This window comes from Sinocyclocheilus rhinocerous, unplaced genomic scaffold, assembly GCF_001515625.1.
Source record: "Sinocyclocheilus rhinocerous isolate Xijiao unplaced genomic scaffold, SAMN03320098_v1.1 scaffold509, whole genome shotgun sequence".
In the NCBI taxonomy this organism is placed as follows: Eukaryota; Metazoa; Chordata; class Actinopteri; order Cypriniformes; family Cyprinidae; genus Sinocyclocheilus; species Sinocyclocheilus rhinocerous.
The window spans coordinates 751,387-775,009 of NW_015652428.1; the positions used below are offsets into that span (position 1 = coordinate 751,387).

A 23,623-nucleotide genomic window follows, 5' to 3' on the forward strand; every position below is an offset into this window, starting at 1 on the left:
TTTAACATGAACAAGAACTTTATTAAAAAGTTTTGTTGTTGTGAATGTAGACAAAAGTTCAGATACAACATCTTGTGTTTCTCATCAGCCTTTACCAAACATAAAGAGGCTTATGACTGATGGGCTGAGTTTTAAAACATACTACGCTGATTTTTTTGTGTTTAAACAGCATTTTGGACATCACCCATGCTGTCTAGTTAAGTTTTGAGACTCTTGACTCCATGGAGGATATGATTTTGATGGTCTCGGATGATCTCCGGTTGCGCAATCCTGGACTTCTCTCATTTGAGCTCTGAGACTCAGGCAGTCAGTCCAAAGAAACTTTTATTACAGCAGCAGGCGAAATTCGCCCTTCTTCTGTGAAGATTGAGCTGAACCAAATATTGTGAGTACATGTTGTACTGCTTATATTATGTATTGTCCTTTTAGGTTTCGTTTCTTTTATGTATATTTGTGTACACGCCGTATATAAAGGCTAAAACAATGCGCCAAGTCTGTAGCTTAGAAATACAGCAGAATAGATTGAATCACATTTAAAACGCTTAAATTGACATTTCTGCACTAAGTATTGTTACAAATGTGTGTAACTCGAATGAAACGCCTAAAACTATTACAAATGAGCGTTGTAAGCGTTACCTAAGATGCGTCAACCGGCGTAGCATAGATGCTAACACTCACGAGCACATTATTCAGTAAGAATACATTTTATTATTGGTTAGTGTTAGGTTTGTGTGGCTTTAAAGTGTTTCAGTTAGCGAAATATTACTACAAACATAAAGGGATTCGCGATACAAGCGTTTTAACTTAACAAATGCGTTTAGCCGAAGGCTACAAGCATTGTTTTGTTAGCACACCGGCTAGCTGTTTAATATTCAAATTTCAAATCGGTTGAAACGGTCCAAATGCACATTTATATTATCTTAAATTTTATTGGGCGTTAAAATGTTTATATGTAGAAAACATCCAGTGGTGGTAGGTAAAGATTAGTAATGTATTTATTTTTGTTCTTATTTGTTTTTATCTAGAAATGGTTATTAGTTAACCTGCTAGCTGACTAGCATAACAGTTTGACAATCTGAGCTTTTAAACAAGTAATGTTTCTTCATCATCGTGTGGCATTTGGCTAGGTAACGTAAATGAGTAAAATATCGAAATATTTATAGTTTAAAGCGAGTGTTTTATTATATTACAGCTACATCCAGCTCAAGTCAAAGGGCTTTGTCTCCGTCTTTCCTGTTCTGAAGGGCTTGATGTTATGCAAACATTTTACACAGAAATCGGATTTTCTCAAGAAATATTTGACAGTTTCCTGGGGATTCATTTGATAATTATGCACTTGATTGGCTTCATTTGACTGCTAAATCCGACAAGAATGTGATGATGCACACGTGCTTATTGTCTTTTCTTGGCACAGAATAAATAGTGTGTGGTTTATATATTGTTAGATAACGTTGAGTTGTGTAATTAAACGCTAGATAAGTAAGTGATACTTAAAATCTCTGTTAACCTGCTTTAGGGGGTTTCCAATAGGCAAAGACCAAGAGATAAGTCTCAGCATGCTTTGAACAGAGGTAATTTTTTCCATGACTGCACTGGCATCTGAAAATATTCCTCTTTTTGAATCACAAAAGTGAATGTCAGGCATGGAAATGACCTTTATGATACACATTAAATACAATTGGCTTTAAATTAGTCACATGCAGTTGACAAACAGGTCTCCAAGTCATGATTACACTGCTTTAATTCTTTGTATGGAGATACTAGGAAATACACATTGATACATTATACTTCCTGGTGCATATATGTATATATAATTAATTTCAAATGAATTTTTTTCAAATGTATTTTAAATGTACTTAAAATGTTTTATTTAAAATCTATATTTTAAAGTTTAAAATATTTTATTAATATTACATTTTATATTAATTTTAACGGTTACAAAAAAATAATAATTACTTTTAATATTTTTTAATCTGAAATATTTATATAGAGAGAGATCCATATATAGTTATCCCACACCACAGAGCTTCTCCTTTTGTCGAACACCCACCAAACTTAATTATAGTTACTGAGAAATCCTGGTACTAATGAAACAATGTATTACATAGAAGGAAAACGTGGGTGTGCCTGTGTAAAACGGTGCTTTTGATGGCTGCCACAAGAGGAAGAACCTTAGTTGCATGGGTGGCTGCTGAAGATAACAGCATGTATTTGAATGTTACATATACATGCACTCGTTAGGTAAGACAATGCGTGTGTATATATATATATATAAATATATATTTATATTATGTATAATTATTTTTTATTGTTAAAATAGGTATTTCTATGAATGATTTTATTTTTAACACATTTTTTTTAGGGTGCAATTCGCACACTTGCACAGGACTTGCGCAGAAATCTTTGCAAAAACTAAACTAGCATTCTTGATGAGCTGACTGGTGGAAATCAGAATAGTTTTCAGTGTTAATTTTGAGACGCATTCAGAAAGGAAACAGGTGTTCAATTTCGTGAGTAGTATCCTATGATTTTATTTTCGGCTTCCTTTTGTCACCGAAGCATGAGTGTGCAACTCCCGTGCATGTGATTGAAACTGTGCTCTTTGCTATGGCTCATGTTTCTGTTCCCTATAGGTCAGAATTCCTGCCTTCCTGCTCCTGAAAACACGTTGATTTTGTTTGTCAGATGAGTCAGATCTCAGGACTCGTAACCTGATTTGAGTTTAAATGCTTCCTTGTTATGTCTCCCGCTGGAGCGGTCGAAGGAATTGCACTTTAGTCGTGATTAGTAATTTGAAATCCCCTCGGTTTTGTGTTGTGGAGGTGTTGTTTTGGTTATATAATGGCCATTTCGGGCAGCTGTAAGGTACGGTACGCAGACTAGGCTGTAATAAATGATGAGTCAGGTTATTGCTGCTGTTCTGGACTTCCCAGTCAGGACTGAATGTTTTATAGAGCTCATGTTGTTGAGCTGGAGAGGCGTTGTTAGGCTGAAGCCAAAAGGTTTAATGTTAGCCAAAAGATCCTGCTTGCTTGGTATCTTTGATAACCAAAATAAGCCTGCTGTACTCGGGTCAGTGATAAGAATGTCTAAGATGACGAAAATGGAAAAAAAGAATGAGTCATGTGTTTTTATTCACTGGTGTTTGTTCATGTGGTTTCTATTTTTCAACAAAAGATTCGTTTAAAGAATATCAAACTGTAAATGTAGCCAAGTAAAAAAATGTATTGCATCTTGATTATTATTATTTTTAGGAAAATGAAAGTTTTCAAATTTTTTTGTAAACATGTTTTCAAGTTTTGAATATCAAAGTTTCTTGGGATTTAATCAAAAATAATAAAAACAATTAATTACAGAAGTTGTGTGTAACAGTTATTGGGTCTTATTTGTGAAATGAGTGGAACAAATTTTTGTAAACGGTTTATATGTTTGTATGTATTATTAATACATTTAATTTTCATTATGACATTTTGTTTCATTACATCAATTTGTATAAAAAGATTGAGCAAATTCTAAATAATAAATTTTGTTTTTATTAGTTTTAATTTTAGGCTATTTTTAATTAGGCTAGCCTAATTTAGTCTAGTTTTATTTGTAGTTTGGTCTTTTTATGTTATTTTTTGTTTTTACTCTCATCTCTTTCATTGATTCTCGTTTTAGTTTATGTAGTTTTTATTTATTTTGTATTTTTGTGCTGCCAATGTGTTAATGAGAGTTTAAATAGCAGCATTTTCATGTTAAGTGAAAGGCCGTTTATCAAATTTTAAACCTTTTTGGTTATTCTGTATGAAAAAACCTAAGTCTAAGTCATGAGAGAGTATTTTATTTATGCTCTTAACAACATTGTGAACATAATTATTAAAACAGTTAAAAAATAGCTGAGAGCAACATTGTTGTTCAATTTAGCTTCAGTATTAGAAATGCATTTTTTAATGTTTCATTGGAATAAAGTCATAGGCCAAGACACAATTAACAAGTGTTACTTAATTGATCTGAGGCTGAATGTGATAATTTGGCATGTTGGTATTTAGTGTAAAAAATCTTGACGTGAGTGATCATTTTTGTTTTGTTTTTTGTCTTTCAGGTTATGTTTTTCACACTATGTGCTGAACGCCCACAATGTCAGGAAATATTTAAGAACCGTGATCTTTGGAAGAGCTTTATCAGTTCCAGTGGAACCTTTAGTACTTACTGTCATATCGTTTTACGCAAAACGCACAGAGACACAAATGCAGCAATAAGAAAAGATCTTGGGGACCGGTGCATCACAGACCGCGCTTCGCTACAATGCCCGTGCAAGCCCCGCAATGGACCGAGTTTCTGTTGTGTCCCATCTGCACGCAAACCTTCGAGGAGAGCCACCGCAAGCCCATCAGCCTGGGCTGCGGCCACACTGTGTGCAAAATGTGCCTGAACAAACTGCACCGCAAGGCCTGCCCGTTTGACCAGACCACCATCAGCACGGACATCGAGCAGCTGCCCGTCAACACAGCGCTGTTGCAGCTCGTCAGCGGACAGGTGAGTCTAAATGTGTGGTCACATTTGCAAAATTTTGTGGCAAATAAGGTCTGTTGTCATTAGAGTAACTAGATATATGAAGATTAGTCACTAATCAAGCACATGTTTATCAATCCAACAAATTCACATTCAACAAAAGTTCTCGAAAGTTCCCTAAAACAAACTCCAAATGAACTTTATTTTGGCTTGATTTTGTGTTCAAAATGATATCACATCAGTTATTTTTTTCGATTTTGCTTGAAGTATTAGCGGTAGGGATTCACCGATATCACTTTTTTCTAGAACGAGTCTGATACCGATATTTTATTTTTGGTACTTGCCGATACCGATACCTATATTTTTAAAGCATTTGTAATTTTAAACTAGGGTTGTAATGATATACCGGTATGATGGCTTATCACAGTTTGAACGTGCACTGTTATCATACCGTAAACATTTGCATATCTACGGTTTAAAAAAAATCTATTAAAAAAAAATCTCACCCGCGCATAGGCAACTTATTTCCGCTCGGCTTCATCACTCTGCATTCACTTAGCTGCTTGAACACACCTGCAGCGGAGAAAATGACGGAGACAGAGATAATATCTAATCTCCATCCCCGCCGAAAAAAAAGTTAATATCTGCAGTATGGGAATACTTGGGATATTAAAAAAAAACGAACGCGGGGTTGTCCTTGAGGACGGATCCAATTTGCAAAAAATGTGAACATAAAGTGGCTGCAAAAGCAGGCAATACATCCAACATCTTCGCTCCTATTCGCAGACACCGTCCCTCCGTGCAGATGAAGGTGTGTCGCATTAATAATTTATAAGTTATGCCGTATGATTTCCGTGAAGCAGAGGGAATCCCGGTGCAGTTGTGAACATGAAATTTACAGTATAATGAGGATGTCACGTAAAACGCGCAATCGGATGGATGGATAAGTCAAAAGTAGTAATGATATGTGTCTGTGAATATTAAAGCGCAAAGAGACTGCTATATAAATAATCAGCTTGTTTCTGCATGTCTCTGAGTGGTGCCGTTTTATCTACTGCGTACTGAAGTTTTCAGCGTCTAAGATACATAAACATGAACATCAGCAGAGCTGCTCTGAGAGAAAACGTAAAAAAAACATTTCCTAGTTTTATTTGAGAAAAACCATTGTCAAATACACTCTGAAACTCAAAGGTCCGCTACAACCTGTCAAAATAAAAGTTCTATTTAATTTGAAATTATGACACAAATATATTAGCATTGTACAATGTACTTCAATGTTATAACAACAATAATAATATTCTTTATAATAAAATTATTTATTTAAACATTGTTTTCAAGGAATATCATGTTTGTCCATGTTTTAACTTTGCCAAAAATAAAAGTTGTACATTTTCATTTGATAACATTTTAAAACATTAATTAAAATGTTAAAGTGTGATAAAGATATACATAAGGTGTACAGCTTTATTTTTTTTATTGTTTTTTAAATTTATTTATTTTTTCAGAAGGGAGACGTCAATACTTTCATTCAAATGGTTTCAAGTTTGTTGTAATAAAGGATTTGTTCACTCAAATAACTCGTTCTTTTAAGAGTCATTGTTACTGATAAGAGTTATTGTTTAATATATACCGTGAAACCGTGATATTTTCTGTGACTATTATCATACCGTGAAAATCTCACACCGTTACAACCCTAAAACAAAAAATATAAATCATGTTAGCTGGCTTCATTTTGCAAACAGATATTCCTAGGGCCCTATGATTTCCGCAATGCGGAAAACGCGGACGGAATCGTAGTGACGAAATGAGTACATAAATACATGAACAACATCTCCATGAGCATTTTACCCTTTGATTTGTGTAAAACAAATGTCATATCACAGAACACAGAAATGTAAAGGTATTCACGGCAACCCGTCAAAATAAAAGTTTGGTTTAACTTGAAGACATTGTGCCAGAAATAGATTACTATTGTTCAGTAGAATGTACATACTACTACTACTACAAAAATTATTAAAACTTTATTTTTTAAGGAATAATCACACAACATTTCTTCATAATTTTAATGTTTATAGTAAATTCCCTTTGTTTGCCAAAAATAAAGCTTGTTTAATTTTCAATAATTACAAGATAAATGAAATTAATGTTTTATGCCTTCATTTGATTACCAGAAAAATTTCTGAGGAATTTCTGAGTTTGAAGAAAAAACATTTCATAAGGCTATTTTAACAATAAATTTGAATAAATTACGTTTTTTTTATGCATTCAAATGATTATTCATGCTAAAACACAGAATTTGGTAACAATAAAACATATGGTGAGAAAAAACAAAACATTTCTTAGTTTTTGTTAAATGTTTAATAAATTGATGTGAAATTGTGTAGGTTTCATGATTTTAATTAGGCTAATTAGACATGCTTTGTGATTAATAAAAATTAATTTAACCATTAAAAAGGGGTCCAGAAAAATTAAAATGGAAAAAAAAATGTAATACAGAAAAATTTAAACGGAAAAAATGGAATTTGGTAAAAAATAAAATGGAATTTGGGCAAAAATCAAACGTATTTCATAGGGCCCTATATTCCCTTTAGTTATTTTCTCACATAATTATGCCCGTTAAAATATATTGCTCCATAGCAGCAGCTCAGTAATGTAGTCACAAGACGTTTCCCTGTAATAATGCAAGGAACCACTCGTTATACATAAATCTTGTAATGTGATGAACATATTATGAACAACTACGAGAATACTTTTTGTGTGCAAAGAAAACAAAAATAACGACTTTATTCAACAATTTCTTCTCTTCCGTGTCAGTCTTCGACGCGCGTTCACGACAGCACCATGCGGTTCTGACGTAGAAGCCAGATGCGCCGTGCCTTGTTTGCAAGCAGAAGAATGCACATGAACAAAGACTGACACGGAAGAGAAGTAATTGTTGAATAAAGTCGTTATTTTTTGTTTTCTTTGCGCACAACGAAGGGGTTTAGAATGGCATGAGGGTGAGTAAATAATGACAGTATTTTCATTTTCAACTATCCCTTTAATGCTATTTTAGTTGTAAAATAGTTTTCGTTAACAATAACGAAAGTGGATCTGCTTGTGTTACATAAATTAGTCTCAAATTAGGTATAGTAAAAAAAAATGCATTTGGAATATTTTTCGTAATGGGGCGAGATACAATTTACAAGCGCTGCATAATTGACCTGGGGCTGAATGATAAAATTAGTTTGTTTTTGTCTTAAAGGTGCAGTCACATTTGCGAAAATATTCAAAAAAGTTCATTGTCAGTAGTGCAACCATGAATGAAGCACAGCTCGCCACATGTAACTTTCAAACCAAGCAGCCTTCTTTTGATCAGTGCGGCGAATTCGTGTGACCAACATGAGCAAAATCTGCGCAGAATCTCACGCAAAACTCCTAAACTTTTGAAAATGCTGGATTTTGCCAACAGTAAACGTGAGCACACCTTAAAGCACCGCTACATGACGACCCAGTGCACATTGGTTAATTCTGTACCAAACATGTTTATTTTTATTGACTTTGTTTCCCTTATACGGATAAAGTTGTGGCCCCCACCCTAGCCTCAATCTAAGTGAGGATGAGGAAGTAAAACTACAGTGGTTCCTTGTCACTCAAACAATGCCCTTTTTTCCTTTTCAAATGACCTTGATAGCAATCGGAATGTGAGGCAAACAGCCAAAAAACCCAGACCGCAGCGATTGTGAAGACAACACTGCAGTTGTACTTTAGGTGGAGTGTGTTTATTACCGTGTTTACTGCATCCACTTGTTTCTGAATCAAGAGGACGAGCAGAACATGTCAAGTACAGCATGGAGAGGTGGAGCTCAGGGCGTCAGGTTTCTGAAGATCAGCTTGCGATCGTTCCGGTCTGGTTGGATTTCAGGCCTGATGTGACATACAGAAGAGTGTGATTGCATGACAGGAGGCTGCAAAACACACTGCTTCCTCACTCACACAGCCAATAGAGAACCAGGAAGTTGAATTAACTTCTGCCAGTCATTCCCAGCGTTGTCTGTAAAAATACTTCTTCATTCTGCACACGCGGGGATAGGTATGATGACTGTCGCAACTATTACATAATCGTCTAGTTAGGATTATTTCAGATGACCGCAGTCATAGTGCGCTTCATTGGGTACTGCGTTTAAATAAGGGAATTAATCAAATACAAAAATGCCACGGTTGCGAAATTGCAGAAAAATTTGCAGGGTCCATGCAGGTTTTCATATAAAGCAAATGAGGTAAAGATGAGCTGCTTGTTTAAAAACCGTCATCTACATGCAGAAAATCACATTTCTTTATTCATGCATAAGTGAATATCTTTAAAATGAAAACAAAAACTGAAATTCGTACAAAAATGTATTACTATTGGAAAATAATAGCCAAATATTTCTTACTAATGCATTATTCAGTTGGGATGGGTTCCAAAAAATACAGTGTGAATGTAAAGTAGACTTGGCAAACTGCACCAAAATGAGAAATATTTTACATAATTTCTTCGTATTTTAATATTTAGAATTTTATTATGTCGTTCTGCCCAGTGCGATATTTGTGTACTAAACCTTAAAAACAAACATTTTACCATTTTCAACAAAAGTTTTAACTTGACTCTGTTTTAATTTATCTCTAAAAATGTCAACTCAATAAAAAGTAGCATAGTTTTTTTATTTTATATATATATATAAACATGGCGTTTTGAATTATAATTATCATGAAACTGTCCTAGAATTTGATCAGAAATCATACTGTTCAAAAGTTTGGGATTGATTTTTTTATTTTTTAAGAAATCTCTTATGCTCACCAAGGCTGCATTACTTTGATAGAAAAATACAGTATTATTATTTTGTAATACTGTATTATTGTGAGATATTATTACAATTTAAAATTGCTGTTTTCTATTTCAATATATTTTCAAAATGTAGTTTATTCCTGCTATGCAAAGCTGAATTTTCAGCATCATAACTCCAGTCTTCAGTGTCACATGATCCTTCAGAAATCATTCTAATATGCTGATTTGCTGCTCAAGAAACATTTCTTATTATTATCAATGCTTAATATTTTTGTGATGCATTTGAAACAAATCTTTAACATAAATGTCTTTACTGTCACGTTTGATCAATTTAATGCATTCTTGCTAAATAAAAGTATTAATTTCTTTAAATAAAAAAAAACTTACCAATCCTACGCATTTAAACAGTAGTGCAGCTGATGTAATAACCATATATAATTGAAAATCATTCTACTATGTTAAAGAAACAGTCTTTAAACTTCAGTCTGTTCTCAAAAATGCAGTTGTTATGTATATGAGTGTGAATCAGTCATGACAGCCCAAATGACGGGGCCCTTTGATGATAAATCACATGTTGTTATGAGAGTCTGTGGGTGTGAGCATGTTGTACACGTAGAGGAATGCAGACAGCCGCATCACATGATGACCTGTTATGTGAAGAATACCATCAAAGCCCTGTAAATGGGAACTATCTTTGGTATGGTAACAGACAAATGATGTGTTTTCTCCTGCAGGTACCCAAAGCTTCCCCCGTCACCTTACTGACAGCTGCAGAGGACGTCAAGCACTATGAGGAGTCTCGCACATGTGTGGAGGACCTGGCCCTCTATCTCAAACCCCTGAGCAACACCAGAGGTCCCTGCCATTTTACATGAGCCTTTTTATTCATTTATTCACAATAAGTTAGCATATGCTTTTTTTAAGTGAATTATCTTAAACGTCAACAAATGCATCAAAATATCACAATTGGATTGCGATTGCGCTGCAAAAAGGAACAAAAACTTTTTCAATATTTTTAATATGATTTATTTCTTATTTGTTTTGAGGTAATTTATTTTATTATTGTTTAGACACTTAACAATTTACTATGTTTATCATTCTTAGTATATGCTTTGTGGACTATTTTTTATTTTTTATTTTTTTTAATTGTTTGAACCTAACAATTCAGCATGTTTATCATCCTTAATATTTGCTTTTTGACATTCATCATAAACGTTCATACATCATAAAATGGATCTAATAATTGTATTGTGGTTGCATATAGTTTTGTTTTGTAATATTTCATTTTTGTTTTTACTTTTATTATTTATTCTTTTTTTTTTTTTCAATTGTTTGAATACCAAACAATTCACCACGTTTATTGTCCTTAGCATATTTTTTATGGTTTTTCAGTGATTAATCATAAACATTCAGTCGTCATCAAATGCATCAAGATATCATTGGACTGCAGTTAAAAGTAAAAGGAACAAAAAAAACGTAATTTAAAAAATATATATATTATTTTTAACACTTTCAAATACATTTTTTATTTGTTTTATAATATTCTATTTAATTTACTCTGTTTAATTTTTATTTATTAATTTTTTTTTAATTGTGTAGATTCCTAACAGTTCGACCTTGTTTATTGTCTTTAGCATATGCTCTATTGTTTTTAAGTGATTCGTCATCCTTCATGATAACCAGCAATCCATGAAAAGGCTCAGTTAACGTTTGTGTTTTATTGGTGTTGATCCGTGCAGGTGCAGGGCTGAATGGCGCCGCTCAGAGCGTTCTCAGCAGACCCATGCAGAGGAAGCTGGTGACTCTGGTTCACTGCCAGCTGGTGGAGGAGGAGGGCCGCATCCGGGCCATGCGGGCGGCCCGCTCTCTGGGTGAACGTACTGTCACTGAGCTCATCCTCCAGCACCAGAACCCCCAGCAGCTCTCCTCCAACCTGTGGGCCGCTGTCAGAGCCAGAGGCTGCCAGTTTCTCGGCCCTGGTAAGATTTTTCCACCATAACATGATAGCGGGCTGATAAAATCATTTGTGGGCACTAACAAAAATTGGTTTTCACCCTACAGCTATGCAGGAAGAAGCACTGAAGCTGGTCCTACTCGCTCTGGAAGATGGTTCGGCCCTCTCACGGAAGGTTCTGGTCCTGTTTGTGGTCCAGAGACTCGAACCACGTTTTCCTCAGGCCTCAAAAACAAGCATAGGACACGTGGTGCAGCTCCTCTACAGGGCCTCCTGCTTTAAGGTGCTTTTACTTTTCCTTCACAATATTAAGGATTCTCATTGCTATAGATTAATTATAGCATATATATATATATATATATATATATATATACACTCAATGGCCACTTTATTAGGTACACCTTGCCTTCAGAACTGCCTTAATTCTTCATGGCATAGATTGAACAAGGTGTTGGAGACATTCCTCAGAGATTTTGGTCCATATTGACATGATAGCATCACGCAGTTGCTGCAGATAGATGCCATACTGAAATTTTTGCAGATGAAAACGAGACTTTGAGTGACAGACTTACAATCTTTACAATGGGACACACACAGGGCCGTCCTTAGCTGACGCGGGGTTGGTGCGAGGTAAGGACTGTTGGAATGGAATTTTTTTTTTTAAATAAAAGATCAAAATGATTAATAATGCAGATTTATTTTCACAGCCTTCTTTGATCATATTTACCAAGGGTGCCAATAATTCTGACCACGACTGTACATATATATAATAAATATGGAAGCAAAATGCATTTATTGTGTAGTATTTTCATTGTATTTTCATTCATTCATTTTATTATTTTATTTGTATTTATAATAAATTACAGTTAAAAATAACATTACATTTGATGTCGGCTGATTTAAAAATATTTAAAAAAAGATTTTAAATATATTTTAAAACCGATCTCTTTCAGATTTAAAATATTTTTTAAATTTATATAAACTATTAGTAACATATGTTTAAAAAAAAATAAATACTTGCATTTGTATTTATATCAAATATATTAAATTTTGTTTTAATCTCAGGTGACCAAACGTGACGAAGATTCCTCCTTGATGCAGCTGAAGGAGGAGTTTTGCACGTACGAGGCTCTTCGGAGGGAACACGACTCTCAGATCGTTCAGATCGCGATGGAGGGCGGACTGCGTATCGCCCCTGACCAGTGGTCATCTCTACTGTACGGCGACCAGTCGCACAAATCCCACATGCAGTCCATCATAGACAAGGTATGATGAGAACGTGTATTATGATAAATAAAAATGGCTTTTTGTTTATAAATTGTGGTTCAAAGTGCCTAGGTAATTATGCCTTAAATTTTCCAAACATATCCTGTTCAGAGTATTATTTTAAGATTTCACTAGGTGGAGCTGTAGTTTTTTACAGCAGGTCTGCAAAAACAAAAAATTGTATGTCCAATTGTTGCGTGTTTAAATTCTCCAGTAACACCCCTCCCTGTGTAGAGAACGCATTTAGGGTTTAGCAAACGTCACATCGTGCAGAAAAACATGTTGATTTTGTCTGCTGGTATGTGAAGTATGTGTTTATGTGGCTTTGTGTGTTTCAGCTGCAGACACCAGCATCCTTTGCTCAGAGTGTGCAAGAACTCACCATCGCCCTTCAGAGAACCGGAGATCCAGCCAATCTCAACCGCCTTAGACCCCACCTGGAGCTCCTGGCCGACATCGACCCCAGCCCAGGTCCGTCAGCCTGCTCCATTCACACATTTGTCAGTACAGCCATTCATAAAAACATAAATGTCTGATTTTTTTTGTACTAACAGATGCCCCTGCACCCACATGGGAGCAGCTAGCCAAAGGGCTGGAAGCGGTGCAGACCGTCGTTCACGGCCTGGTGGATTTCATCCAGAACCACAGCAAAAAAGGAGGGGATCAGCAGCAGGTCGGTAACCAGATTGCAGATGTAAAATATAATTTTTTTTAAAATATTTAATAGTTTTACATTTATTTATTTATTTATTTATTACTTTTTATTTAGTTAGTAGCAGCAGCACTTCTTTTATTATTTATTTATTTTATTTTAACATTATTTTATTTTATTTATTATTCAGTTTTTTGCGATAATGACATTATTTATATGTGTTATTTGAGTGTTATTTATATGCTATTGTAGTATTTCATTATTTTAAGTCAGCTTTTATATTTTCATTTTTAATTTTGGTTTACGTTTCAGAAACTTTGTGCTTCGTTTTTTTAAATATATATTTATATTTAGCTTTAATTTATTAGCATTCATTTATGTAGAAATGAAGTTCTGAGCAACAGGTCGGTAACCAGATCACAAACTTTTCAATATATAAATATTTCATAACTATTAATATAATAATTGATCAAAATGCTAAAACAATTAAAATATAATAATTAAATAAGTAAACAAAATAGCCTTATGATTTTTGGCCAGTTTTTTTAGAAAGTATTAATTAATTTATTTATTTATTTGTGTATCTATCTATTTACTTACTAATTATCTATACATCAGGTATATTTAAATATTTATATACTATTACAGTATTTATTAATATTTTGAATTAGCTTTTATTTTTATATTTTCAGTTCAGTTCAAACTTTGTCACTTTATTTATTTTAATGGTTTTATGTGCTTTTGTCTATTTTTTTTAATGTTTTTATTTAGCTTTATTTTTTATTTAATTTATTTTTAAATCAGGTCTTTCGAATAACTTGCACAGAAATGAGTAAGCATATCTCACTTCCTGCCCACAGCCACCTCAGCACAGCAAATACAAGACCTACATGTGTCGGGACATGAAACAAAAAGGCGGCTGTCCTCGCGGAGCAAGTTGCACCTTCGCTCACTCTCAGGAAGAGCTTGAAAAGTACACAGCACTTTAAGTACGTTAAATAAAGCGTAATAAGCATTAGCATCAGCCTCACCACCTCTTCTCTGACGACAGGTACCGTAAGATGAATAAACGTTTGGGAATGAGGCGACAGCTCAGCCAGTCCCTGACCCAGCTGAACGAGATGGACTTCGGCGCCGGTCTGTTGCCTGACGAGGGGCCGCCGATGGAGGGACTCCCGCGCAAACACTCCTCCATCACTAACGTCATCCTAGCAACAGGACCTGATTCCACCTTGGCCCACCTGGTTTCCAGAGGCTCGGACCCGTCATATGACCCAACACACAAACCAGGGAAGATGGAGTCTGGGAGCCTCAGTGCACCTGGCTCACCTCCAGACTCGTGAGTTTATTTGTTTATTAGCGGTGGGAAATAAATCGTATATTAGCATGGGGGATGTCAAACTTTTTTACACCACATATTGCCAATGAGAATATCCCCTTTCTAAGGATCCCTTTCGTAAAGTATAATGTAAATTTTCATGTATAGACCTATGTTTAAAATAAAAATATTATAAATATTAACTGTAAAATATTAATAGTAATATTTTATTAATTAGTAACTGCTAATATCTTAAAATAATGAATAGATCAAAATATATCAAAATTGTCTCATGATTTTCAACCAGTGTTTAGAAAGAATGAAATGGCTTTTATTATTTTTATAACATGTATTATTATATCATATTATTATAACAGTTAGGGTTGTCAAAAAGTACCAACTTCGGTACCAGTCGATACCGAAATTTAAAAAATGAGACAATACCAGCATTTCCCGCTAGAACTTAAGCGCTGCTGATGGACTCTTAAACACTGCTGAAGGAGGAGTTTCGCACGTACGAGGCTCTTCGGAGGGAACACGACTCTCAGATCGTTCAGATCGCGATGGAGGGCGGACTGCGTATCGCCCCTGACCAGTGGTCATCTCTACTGTACGGCGACCAGTCGCACAAATCCCACATGCAGTCCATCATAGACAAGGTATGATGAGAACGTGTATTATGATAAATAAAAATGGCTTTTTGTTTATAAATTGTGGTTCAAAGTGCCTAGGTAATTATGCCTTAAATTTTCCAAACATATCCTGTTCAGAGTATTATTTTAAGATTTCACTAGGTGGAGCTGTAGTTTTTTACAGCAGGTCTGCAAAAACAAAAAATTGTATGTCCAATTGTTGCGTGTTTAAATTCTCCAGTAACACCCCTCCCTGTGTAGAGAACGCATTTAGGGTTTAGCAAACGTCACATCGTGCAGAAAAACATGTTGATTTTGTCTGCTGGTATGTGAAGTATGTGTTTATGTGGCTTTGTGTGTTTCAGCTGCAGACACCAGCATCCTTTGCTCAGAGTGTGCAAGAACTCACCATCGCCCTTCAGAGAACCGGAGATCCAGCCAATCTCAACCGCCTTAGACCCCACCTGGAGCTCCTGGCCGACATCGACCCCAGCCCAGGTCCGTCAGCCTGCTCCATTCACACATTTGTCAGTACAGCCATTCATAAAAACATAAATGTCTGATTTTTTTTGTACTAACAGATGCCCCTGCACCCACATGGGAGCAGCTAGCCAAAGGGCTGGAAGCGGTGCAGACCGTCGTTCACGGCCTGGTGGATTTCATCCAGAACCACAGCAAAAAAGGAGGGGATCAGCAGCAGGTCGGTAACCAGATTGCAGATGTAAAATATAATTTTTTTTAAAATATTTAATAGTTTTACATTTATTTATTTATTTATTTATTACTTTTTATTTAGTTAGTAGCAGCAGCACTTCTTTTATTATTTATTTATTTTATTTTAACATTATTTTATTTTATTTATTATTCAGTTTTTTGCGATAATGACATTATTTATATATGTGTTATTTTAGTGTTATTTATATGCTATTGTAGTATTTCATTATTTTAAGTCAGCTTTTATATTTTCATTTTTAATTTTGGTTTATGTTTCAGAAACTTTGTGCTTCGTTTTTTTAAATATATATTTATATTTAGCTTTAATTTATTAGCATTCATTTATGTAGAAATGAAGTTCTGAGCAACAGGTCGGTAACCAGATCACAAACTTTTCAATATATAAATATTTCATAACTATTAATATAATAATTGATCAAAATGCTAAAACAATTAAAATATAATAATTAAATAAGTAAACAAAATAGCCTTATGATTTTTGGCCAGTTTTTTTAGAAAGTATTAATTAATTTATTTATTTATTTGTGTATCTATCTATTTACTTACTAATTATCTATACATCAGGTATATTTAAATATTTATATACTATTACAGTATTTATTAATATTTTGAATTAGCTTTTATTTTTATATTTTCAGTTCAGTTCAAACTTTGTCACTTTATTTATTTTAATGGTTTTATGTGCTTTTGTCTATTTTTTTATGTTTTTATTTAGCTTTATTTTTTATTTAATTTATTTTTAAATCAGGTCTTTCGAATAACTTGCACAGAAATGAGTAAGCATATCTCACTTCCTGCCCACAGCCACCTCAGCACAGCAAATACAAGACCTACATGTGTCGGGACATGAAACAAAAAGGCGGCTGTCCTCGCGGAGCAAGTTGCACCTTCGCTCACTCTCAGGAAGAGCTTGAAAAGTACACAGCACTTTAAGTACGTTAAATAAAGCGTAATAAGCATTAGCATCAGCCTCACCACCTCTTCTCTGACGACAGGTACCGTAAGATGAATAAACGTTTGGGAATGAGGCGACAGCTCAGCCAGTCCCTGACCCAGCTGAACGAGATGGACTTCGGCGCCGGTCTGTTGCCTGACGAGGGGCCGCCGATGGAGGGACTCCCGCGCAAACACTCCTCCATCACTAACGTCATCCTAGCAACAGGACCTGATTCCACCTTGGCCCACCTGGTTTCCAGAGGCTCGGACCCGTCATATGACCCAACACACAAACCAGGGAAGATGGAGTCTGGGAGCCTCAGTGCACCTGGCTCACCTCCAGACTCGTGAGTTTATTTGTTTATTAGCGGTGGGAAATAAATCGTATATTAGCATGGGGGATGTCAAACTTTTTTACACCACATATTGCCAATGAGAATATCCCCTTTCTAAGGATCCCTTTCGTAAAGTATAATGTAAATTTTCATGTATAGACCTATGTTTAAAATAAAAATATTATAAATATTAACTGTAAAATATTAATAGTAATATTTTATTAATTAGTAACTGCTAATATCTTAAAATAATGAATAGATCAAAATATATCAAAATTGTCTCATGATTTTCAACCAGTGTTTAGAAAGAATGAAATGGCTTTTATTATTTTTATAACATGTATTATTATATCATATTATTATAACAGTTAGGGTTGTCAAAAAGTACCAACTTCGGTACCAGTCGATACCGAAATTTAAAAAATGAGACAATACCAGCATTTCCCGCTAGAACTTAAGCGCTGCTGATGGACTCTTAAACACTTGATTGGCCACTGTGTTCACGCGCTCAACAGATATGTCTGTGATTGGCTACAATGATCATTGCTTCACGCTCTTCACCGAGCAAAGAGCTCACACAGAAGGACATGGGAGAGCTTGAAAGCTGCATCTGTCAGCGGATCCATCTATGAGCAGATATCTCTATCGTCTCATTTTTAAAATTCGGTACTTTTTGACAACCCTAATAATAGTATTAGTAGCAGCTGCACTTTATTTATTTGATTATTTTATTATTATTATTTTACAGTTTTTCACTTTTCTAAATTTTGCGATACTGACTAATTGTCTATACATCTGTGTTATTATTTATATGCTATTATAGTATTTATTCATATTTTTTATTTGCTTTTTATTTTCAGGATTCATTCTATTTTAGTTTAGGTTTTAGTAATTTTTATGTGCTCTTTTTTTAATTAGTATTTTTTTATATATATTTAGCTTTATTTTATTTTGGCTACAATGATCATTGCTTCACGCTCTTCACCGAGCAAAGAGCTCACACAGAAGGACATGGGAGAGCTTGAAAGCTGCATCTGTCAGCGGATCCATCTATGAGCAGATATCTCTATCGTCTCATTTTTAAAATTCGGTACTTTTTGACAACCCTAATAATAGTATTAGTAGCAGCTGCACTTTATTTATTTTATTATTTTATTATTATTATTTTACAGTTTTTCACTTTTCTAAATTTTGCGATACTGACTAATTGTCTATACATCTGTGTTATTATTTATATGCTATTATAGTATTTATTCATATTTTTTATTTGCTTTTTATTTTCAGGATTCATTCTATTTTAGTTTAGGTTTTAGTAATTTTTATGTGCTCTTTTTTTAATTAGTATTTTTGAGCTCACACGGACATGGGAGAGCTTGAAAGCTGCATCTGTCAGCGGATCCATCTATGAGCAGATATCTCTATCGTCTCATTTTTAAAATTAGGTACTTTTTGACAACCCTAATAATAGTATTAGTAGCAGCTGCACTTTATTTATTTGATTATTTTATTATTATTATTTTACAGTTTTTCACTTTTCTAAATTTTGCGATACTGACTAATTGTCTATACATCTGTGTTATTATTTATATGCTATTATAGTATTTATTCATATTTTTTATTTGCTTTTTATTTTCAGGATTCATTCTATTTTAGTTTAGGTTTTAGTAATTTTTATGTGCTCTTTTTTTAATTAGTATTTTTTTATATATATTTAGCTTTATTTTATTTCAGGTTTAGTCATTTTGTGCACTTTTTATTACTTTAAATTAATTTTTTTATTACTATTTCTATTTAGCTTTAATTTATGTTTACTTCAGTTTTAGTAGTTTTAGTGCTTCAACTTATTTTCACTTTAAGTTTGTCATCTAATATTTATACTTTTTATATAATAAATAATTACAAGATGATAAACTTAACGGAAAACTAGAAATGTTGCATTGGCAATAGGGCTGCGCGATTAATCGCATGCGATTGTCATGCGCATCTTGTCAGTAAAGCTGGTTCTGTAATCAGTAGTAAATCTCCAGCACGTGCGTGCTTTCAGATGGAGCAGCATTTACTACACAGCTGTAGTTCACTGACAAGCTACGCAAAACCGTGTTCATAATCGCAGACGATTTAATTGCGCGATAATGAAATCCAAGATCTCGTTCTGCGATTATAAAATGCTGCTCCATTTGAAAGCATGTGAAAATACCACATTTAATAACATGTTTTTACTCCAAACTCACTTCATAACGTCAGTCGAGTGTTTGAAATAAATCCTTCTTTGAGATGATGTGGCTTTTTACACCGAATAAGGCACGCAATATTTCATAGTATTCTAAGCAATGATAAAGGCTGTCGATTAGCATTGCATTATAGATATACTTTATTATAATAAAAATTATAATAAGACGAACGCAGATAAACTCAGTAGTTGTGTGTTTATTAGTCACGTTGAATCAGTGAAAGCAGTTAAATCTTGTTTATTCAGCAACCGCTATAGGGATTTCCTGGATTTCTTCTGCGGGGTGTGTTTGGAGTTTCAGCACGAGAGCGCCCTCTGGCCTTCGGATGGAGATTTACTGCTGATCACAGAACCGTGCTTCACTGAAAGATACGCATCACGATCGCAGCTTCTGCCTAATCATGATTTATCGCCATTTAATTTCGATTAATCGTGCAGCCCTAATTGGCAGCTAACTGAAATAAGTTTTAAAGCACTAAAATTCAGCTTAATTTTAATAAACTAATCAAAATTATTGATTTATTAATAGTTTAACAATAACGACACTGCTATACATTATCCAACTTATTGCATACTTACTCCAACTGACTACTTGCCATATAAATGAATAAATGGACATGAAATGTTAATTTAAATCAAAATTGTTTTAATTTTAATAAAGCAAGAGTGCAGAGTGATTGTGCACTTTATCTCTTGATTTACAGATTGGAATCCATCCCAAAACCAGGGATGCTCATAAATTCCCACTGCAGGGTAGTGGGCGAAGGCGCAGTCGGACAGAAGCACATGCCTGCGGTGCCTAGAGTTCCTCACATGTACTCACCACACCAGTCTGAACGGTATTACTCTGATACAAGAGGCCCTCTGCCACCCTCCGCCCAATATGAATCCTCCCAGTACCCTGCAGGTACCAAAACACTGTTGTTCTTTTGAGTAAACGCATTACGTTTTGCGCTTCTAAATCTTTCTACTTTAAAAAATCTTAATTTTCCTCTTTTCAACAGGTAATCCTTATCCTCACCACCATGTGCACCCACGCTACGCCCGCCACCCGACTCCAGATCCAGGCATGCCACCATATCCGGACTCCTATTCCAGCTCCTACACTTCAGAGCGCCAGTGCGCCAACCCCAGCTCCCATTACGGATACCCTTCACACCATGACGGCCGTCGCCACTCAGCCTACGCCCATCCCCAGACATTCTCCCCACGGGAGGAACTGGTGCGAAGGAGTCCGGACGTTCCCCCGCCGCTACCACCCCAAAACGCTTCGTACCTGCCAGAGCCAGACAACTATAACCACTCCAGTCACATCAGGAATTACCCAAGGGTAAGATCCATTACCTGCTATATTTAAACTGTACTGGTCTCATTTAAAAGCTAAAGAAAACTTAATCTCTGATAATGTGTCCCCAGAATGCCTACACACGACCTCAGCCCTCCCTAGACTACCTGCACCGCCGAAGACAGGAGATCATGGCCCAGCTGGAGGAGAGAAAGGTGGCTTCCCCGTCGCCCTTCAGCTCCTCACACTCATACGACCCCAGCTACCCTCAGGACATGAGGGGGCAGAGCCATGTAAGACAGGAAGAATATTTCATCGACGATAATAATAATACTAAACAAAATGTAGAAGGGATGCATGTTTAATCTAAATGAAACAATGGTTTAAAGTTGTAAACTAAAGAAATTAAGATATTTATATTATTATTATTATTATTTATATTCATATTGATATTTTATTGTAATTTGTTTTATATAACAATAGTTATTATTATTATATTTTTCTGAAATAATCTATTTTAGTAAAATATATTTTAAAGATTTATTTAAATTTTATTTATTTATTGTTAATGTTGTTATTATTATTATTATTATTGTTATACAGTATTGTAATTTTTAAAAACATGTAATTAAATACTCTGTTTTAGTCAAATATTTTGCTATTTGTGTTGAATATATGTAATACTTAACATAGTAATATTTAGTATTGAATTGTATAATATAACAATAATAATAATTACTATTTTCTGAAATATTTATTGTAATTGTATTTATTACAAAAAAAATATTTTAATTGTATTTATTGTTAATATTATTGTTATTTATACAGTATTGTAATAAAAAGCATGTAATAATAATAATAATGAAATACTCTTGAGTAAAGTTATGGTAATTTCTTATTTTTCATATTTTATTTTTAATTTTCATATTGATATTGTTGTAATTTTATTAAAAACATTAATATTTCTAATTTTCCTTAATATAATATAATATAATTTATTATTATATTTTCTGAAATCTATTTTAGTAAAATTATATATATTTTAAAGATGTATTTTTATTTGATTTATTGTTATTATTATTATTATTAATAATTTTATATTAATTAATATTGTATTGTAATTTTATTTAAAAACAGCATTATTCATATTTCTAATTTTGTTAAATATAATAATAATAATAATAATGATTATTATTATTATTGTTGTTGTTGTTTTAATGTATATTTATATTGATGCATAATCACAAAATGTTGGGACAAATTGTGCAGTCCTACAGACTAGCACAGCAAATCTTTAGCTTTTTTATTGCATTTTAAATCACATTTTTATCAGAAAAAAAAGTGCAATTATATTTTCCCCCCAAATCATGCAGCCATATCCGTGTTGTTCACAGTACATGGAAGACAACTCCCACAGTTTTGGACACTTCCGGGAACCGGACTACACCGGCTCATATTCACCTTGGTCATGTGACACCTTCGGTTCCTACATTGGCAGCAAAGATATAAAGTCCAAGGAGGGCATGAACTCCATGGACACAGTAAGTTTCGCATGTTTAGAGTTACATAAGGGATTCTCAAGCAGGTGTATTTTTACCAAAATATAAAAATGGTCAAAGGCACACATTGAAGAAGAACCTGAGCTTAAAAAAAATTAAAATTTGAGATATTTAAAGCTGAAAGGCTTCACATTGCAAGGGGATTTTGTCCCGTTTCTCCCACACATTCAGATTTGTGCTGTTTTCAGTGGCTGTTCCATTACAAAAGGTTATCAGTGTTTATTCTGTCTAGTTTGTACTAATCATACTATTGACAAACCAAAGGCCATAAATATATCACAGGCGACCAGTGAGTTTTGTTAATGGATCAGGCTTATTCCATGTTAACGCTTGGATAATATTCTTAAATATTAAATAGTGAAGGTGGATGTATTTAAATAATAGCATGCTGAATAATTAGCATATTCAAATAGGATTCTTGAGCTAACTGTAACCATTTCTCGCAGCAAAATATAGACAAAGGCAAAAGTCTGAGAGCACATGGCTTGGAGCTTCAGCGCAGAGCGGCAGACGTCAAAGACGACGACCCCATTATTCCCTTTGGCTCCCTGCCCACCGTGTCTCGTTTTGGGGCCATCTCGCGCACGTCTAAACCAGGCTACCCGCCAAACAGTCCCATGCCACCCTTGCCAAAGTCAGCCAAGCACACCGCTTCAGCTGGTACACTCCTCCTGCTTTGTCTCAGCATTGCTAATGGGACAACATGATTATTTCAGTGTTTTTGAATGGTCTTTGTCTTCTCTTTAAGCTGACTACTCCTATGCGAATCACAGCGGGTGGAGAGGCGACTCTTACCAGCCACACCAAACGTCTCAGGGGCACTTCAGCGAGCGGTATGTCTCCAGCCCCACCCTTTACAATAATCTCTTGGTTTCTGTTTAGTTTTATTCTAGAACTGTTCTAAATGAGTGAAATATTTTCCGCTTATCCCGCAGATCCAGTTTATCCCCTGCCGTGCAGGCACGTGAGCAGCTGAGGATGGAGCTACAGCAGGTCAACCTCCAAATCAGCCAACAGACGCAGAGTCGCGGCCTGGAGGTGAGACTGCCCGCCCTGCTGGATGTGTCATTTTATAGGCCTGTTCACACCTTGTCCGATCCAACCAAATGACACCAAAGTATAAACTATTCACTTAAAAAATAATAAAATACATTTTTATGTACTGCATATATTGTTTTATTTGTATATTAGTGCGGTCAAACGATTAATCGCATCCAAAATAAAAGTTTTTGTTTACATAATATGTGTGTATACGGTGTATATTTATTATGTATATATAAATACAAACACATGCATGTATATATTTATGAAAAATATGTTATGCTTATGTCAAATATATTTATATATAATATAAAATAACAATATAAATATATACATGTAAATATTTTCAAAATATTTACTGTATGTGTATTTATATTTG

The 23,623-nt window shown here is 34.5% G+C and overlaps 1 protein-coding gene across 3 annotated transcripts in view; it reads left to right on the top strand.

Moving 5' to 3' along the window:
- The first annotated feature begins 277 nt into the window (after positions 1–277).
- LOC107715093 (roquin-1-like) overlaps positions 278–23,623 on the top strand; it is a 26,815-nt gene continuing 3,469 nt past the window's right edge. The window contains exons 1-18 of one of the 3 annotated variants that reach the window (XM_016521144.1): positions 278–385; positions 4,085–4,518; positions 10,036–10,156; positions 11,041–11,280; positions 11,363–11,538; positions 12,321–12,383; positions 15,013–15,150; positions 15,489–15,621; positions 15,705–15,823; positions 16,663–16,775; positions 16,854–17,141; positions 20,064–20,266; positions 20,364–20,689; positions 20,776–20,937; positions 22,039–22,185; positions 22,650–22,863; positions 22,952–23,036; positions 23,139–23,241. In XM_016521144.1, the coding sequence (XP_016376630.1) occupies positions 4,288–4,518; positions 10,036–10,156; positions 11,041–11,280; positions 11,363–11,538; positions 12,321–12,383; positions 15,013–15,150; positions 15,489–15,621; positions 15,705–15,823; positions 16,663–16,775; positions 16,854–17,141; positions 20,064–20,266; positions 20,364–20,689; positions 20,776–20,937; positions 22,039–22,185; positions 22,650–22,863; positions 22,952–23,036; positions 23,139–23,241 (2,862 nt within the window). In that variant the 5' untranslated portion in view covers positions 278–385; positions 4,085–4,287. Of the gene's footprint in view, positions 386–4,084; positions 4,519–10,035; positions 10,157–11,040; positions 11,281–11,362; positions 11,539–12,320; positions 12,522–12,859; positions 12,993–13,075; positions 13,195–14,033; positions 14,147–14,224; positions 14,513–14,991; positions 15,151–15,488; positions 15,622–15,704; positions 15,824–16,662; positions 16,776–16,853; positions 17,142–20,063; positions 20,267–20,363; positions 20,690–20,775; positions 20,938–22,038; positions 22,186–22,649; positions 22,864–22,951; positions 23,037–23,138; positions 23,242–23,623 lie in introns of all 3 variants that reach the window. The other 2 variants (XM_016521145.1, XM_016521142.1) reach the window with 2 other exon arrangements.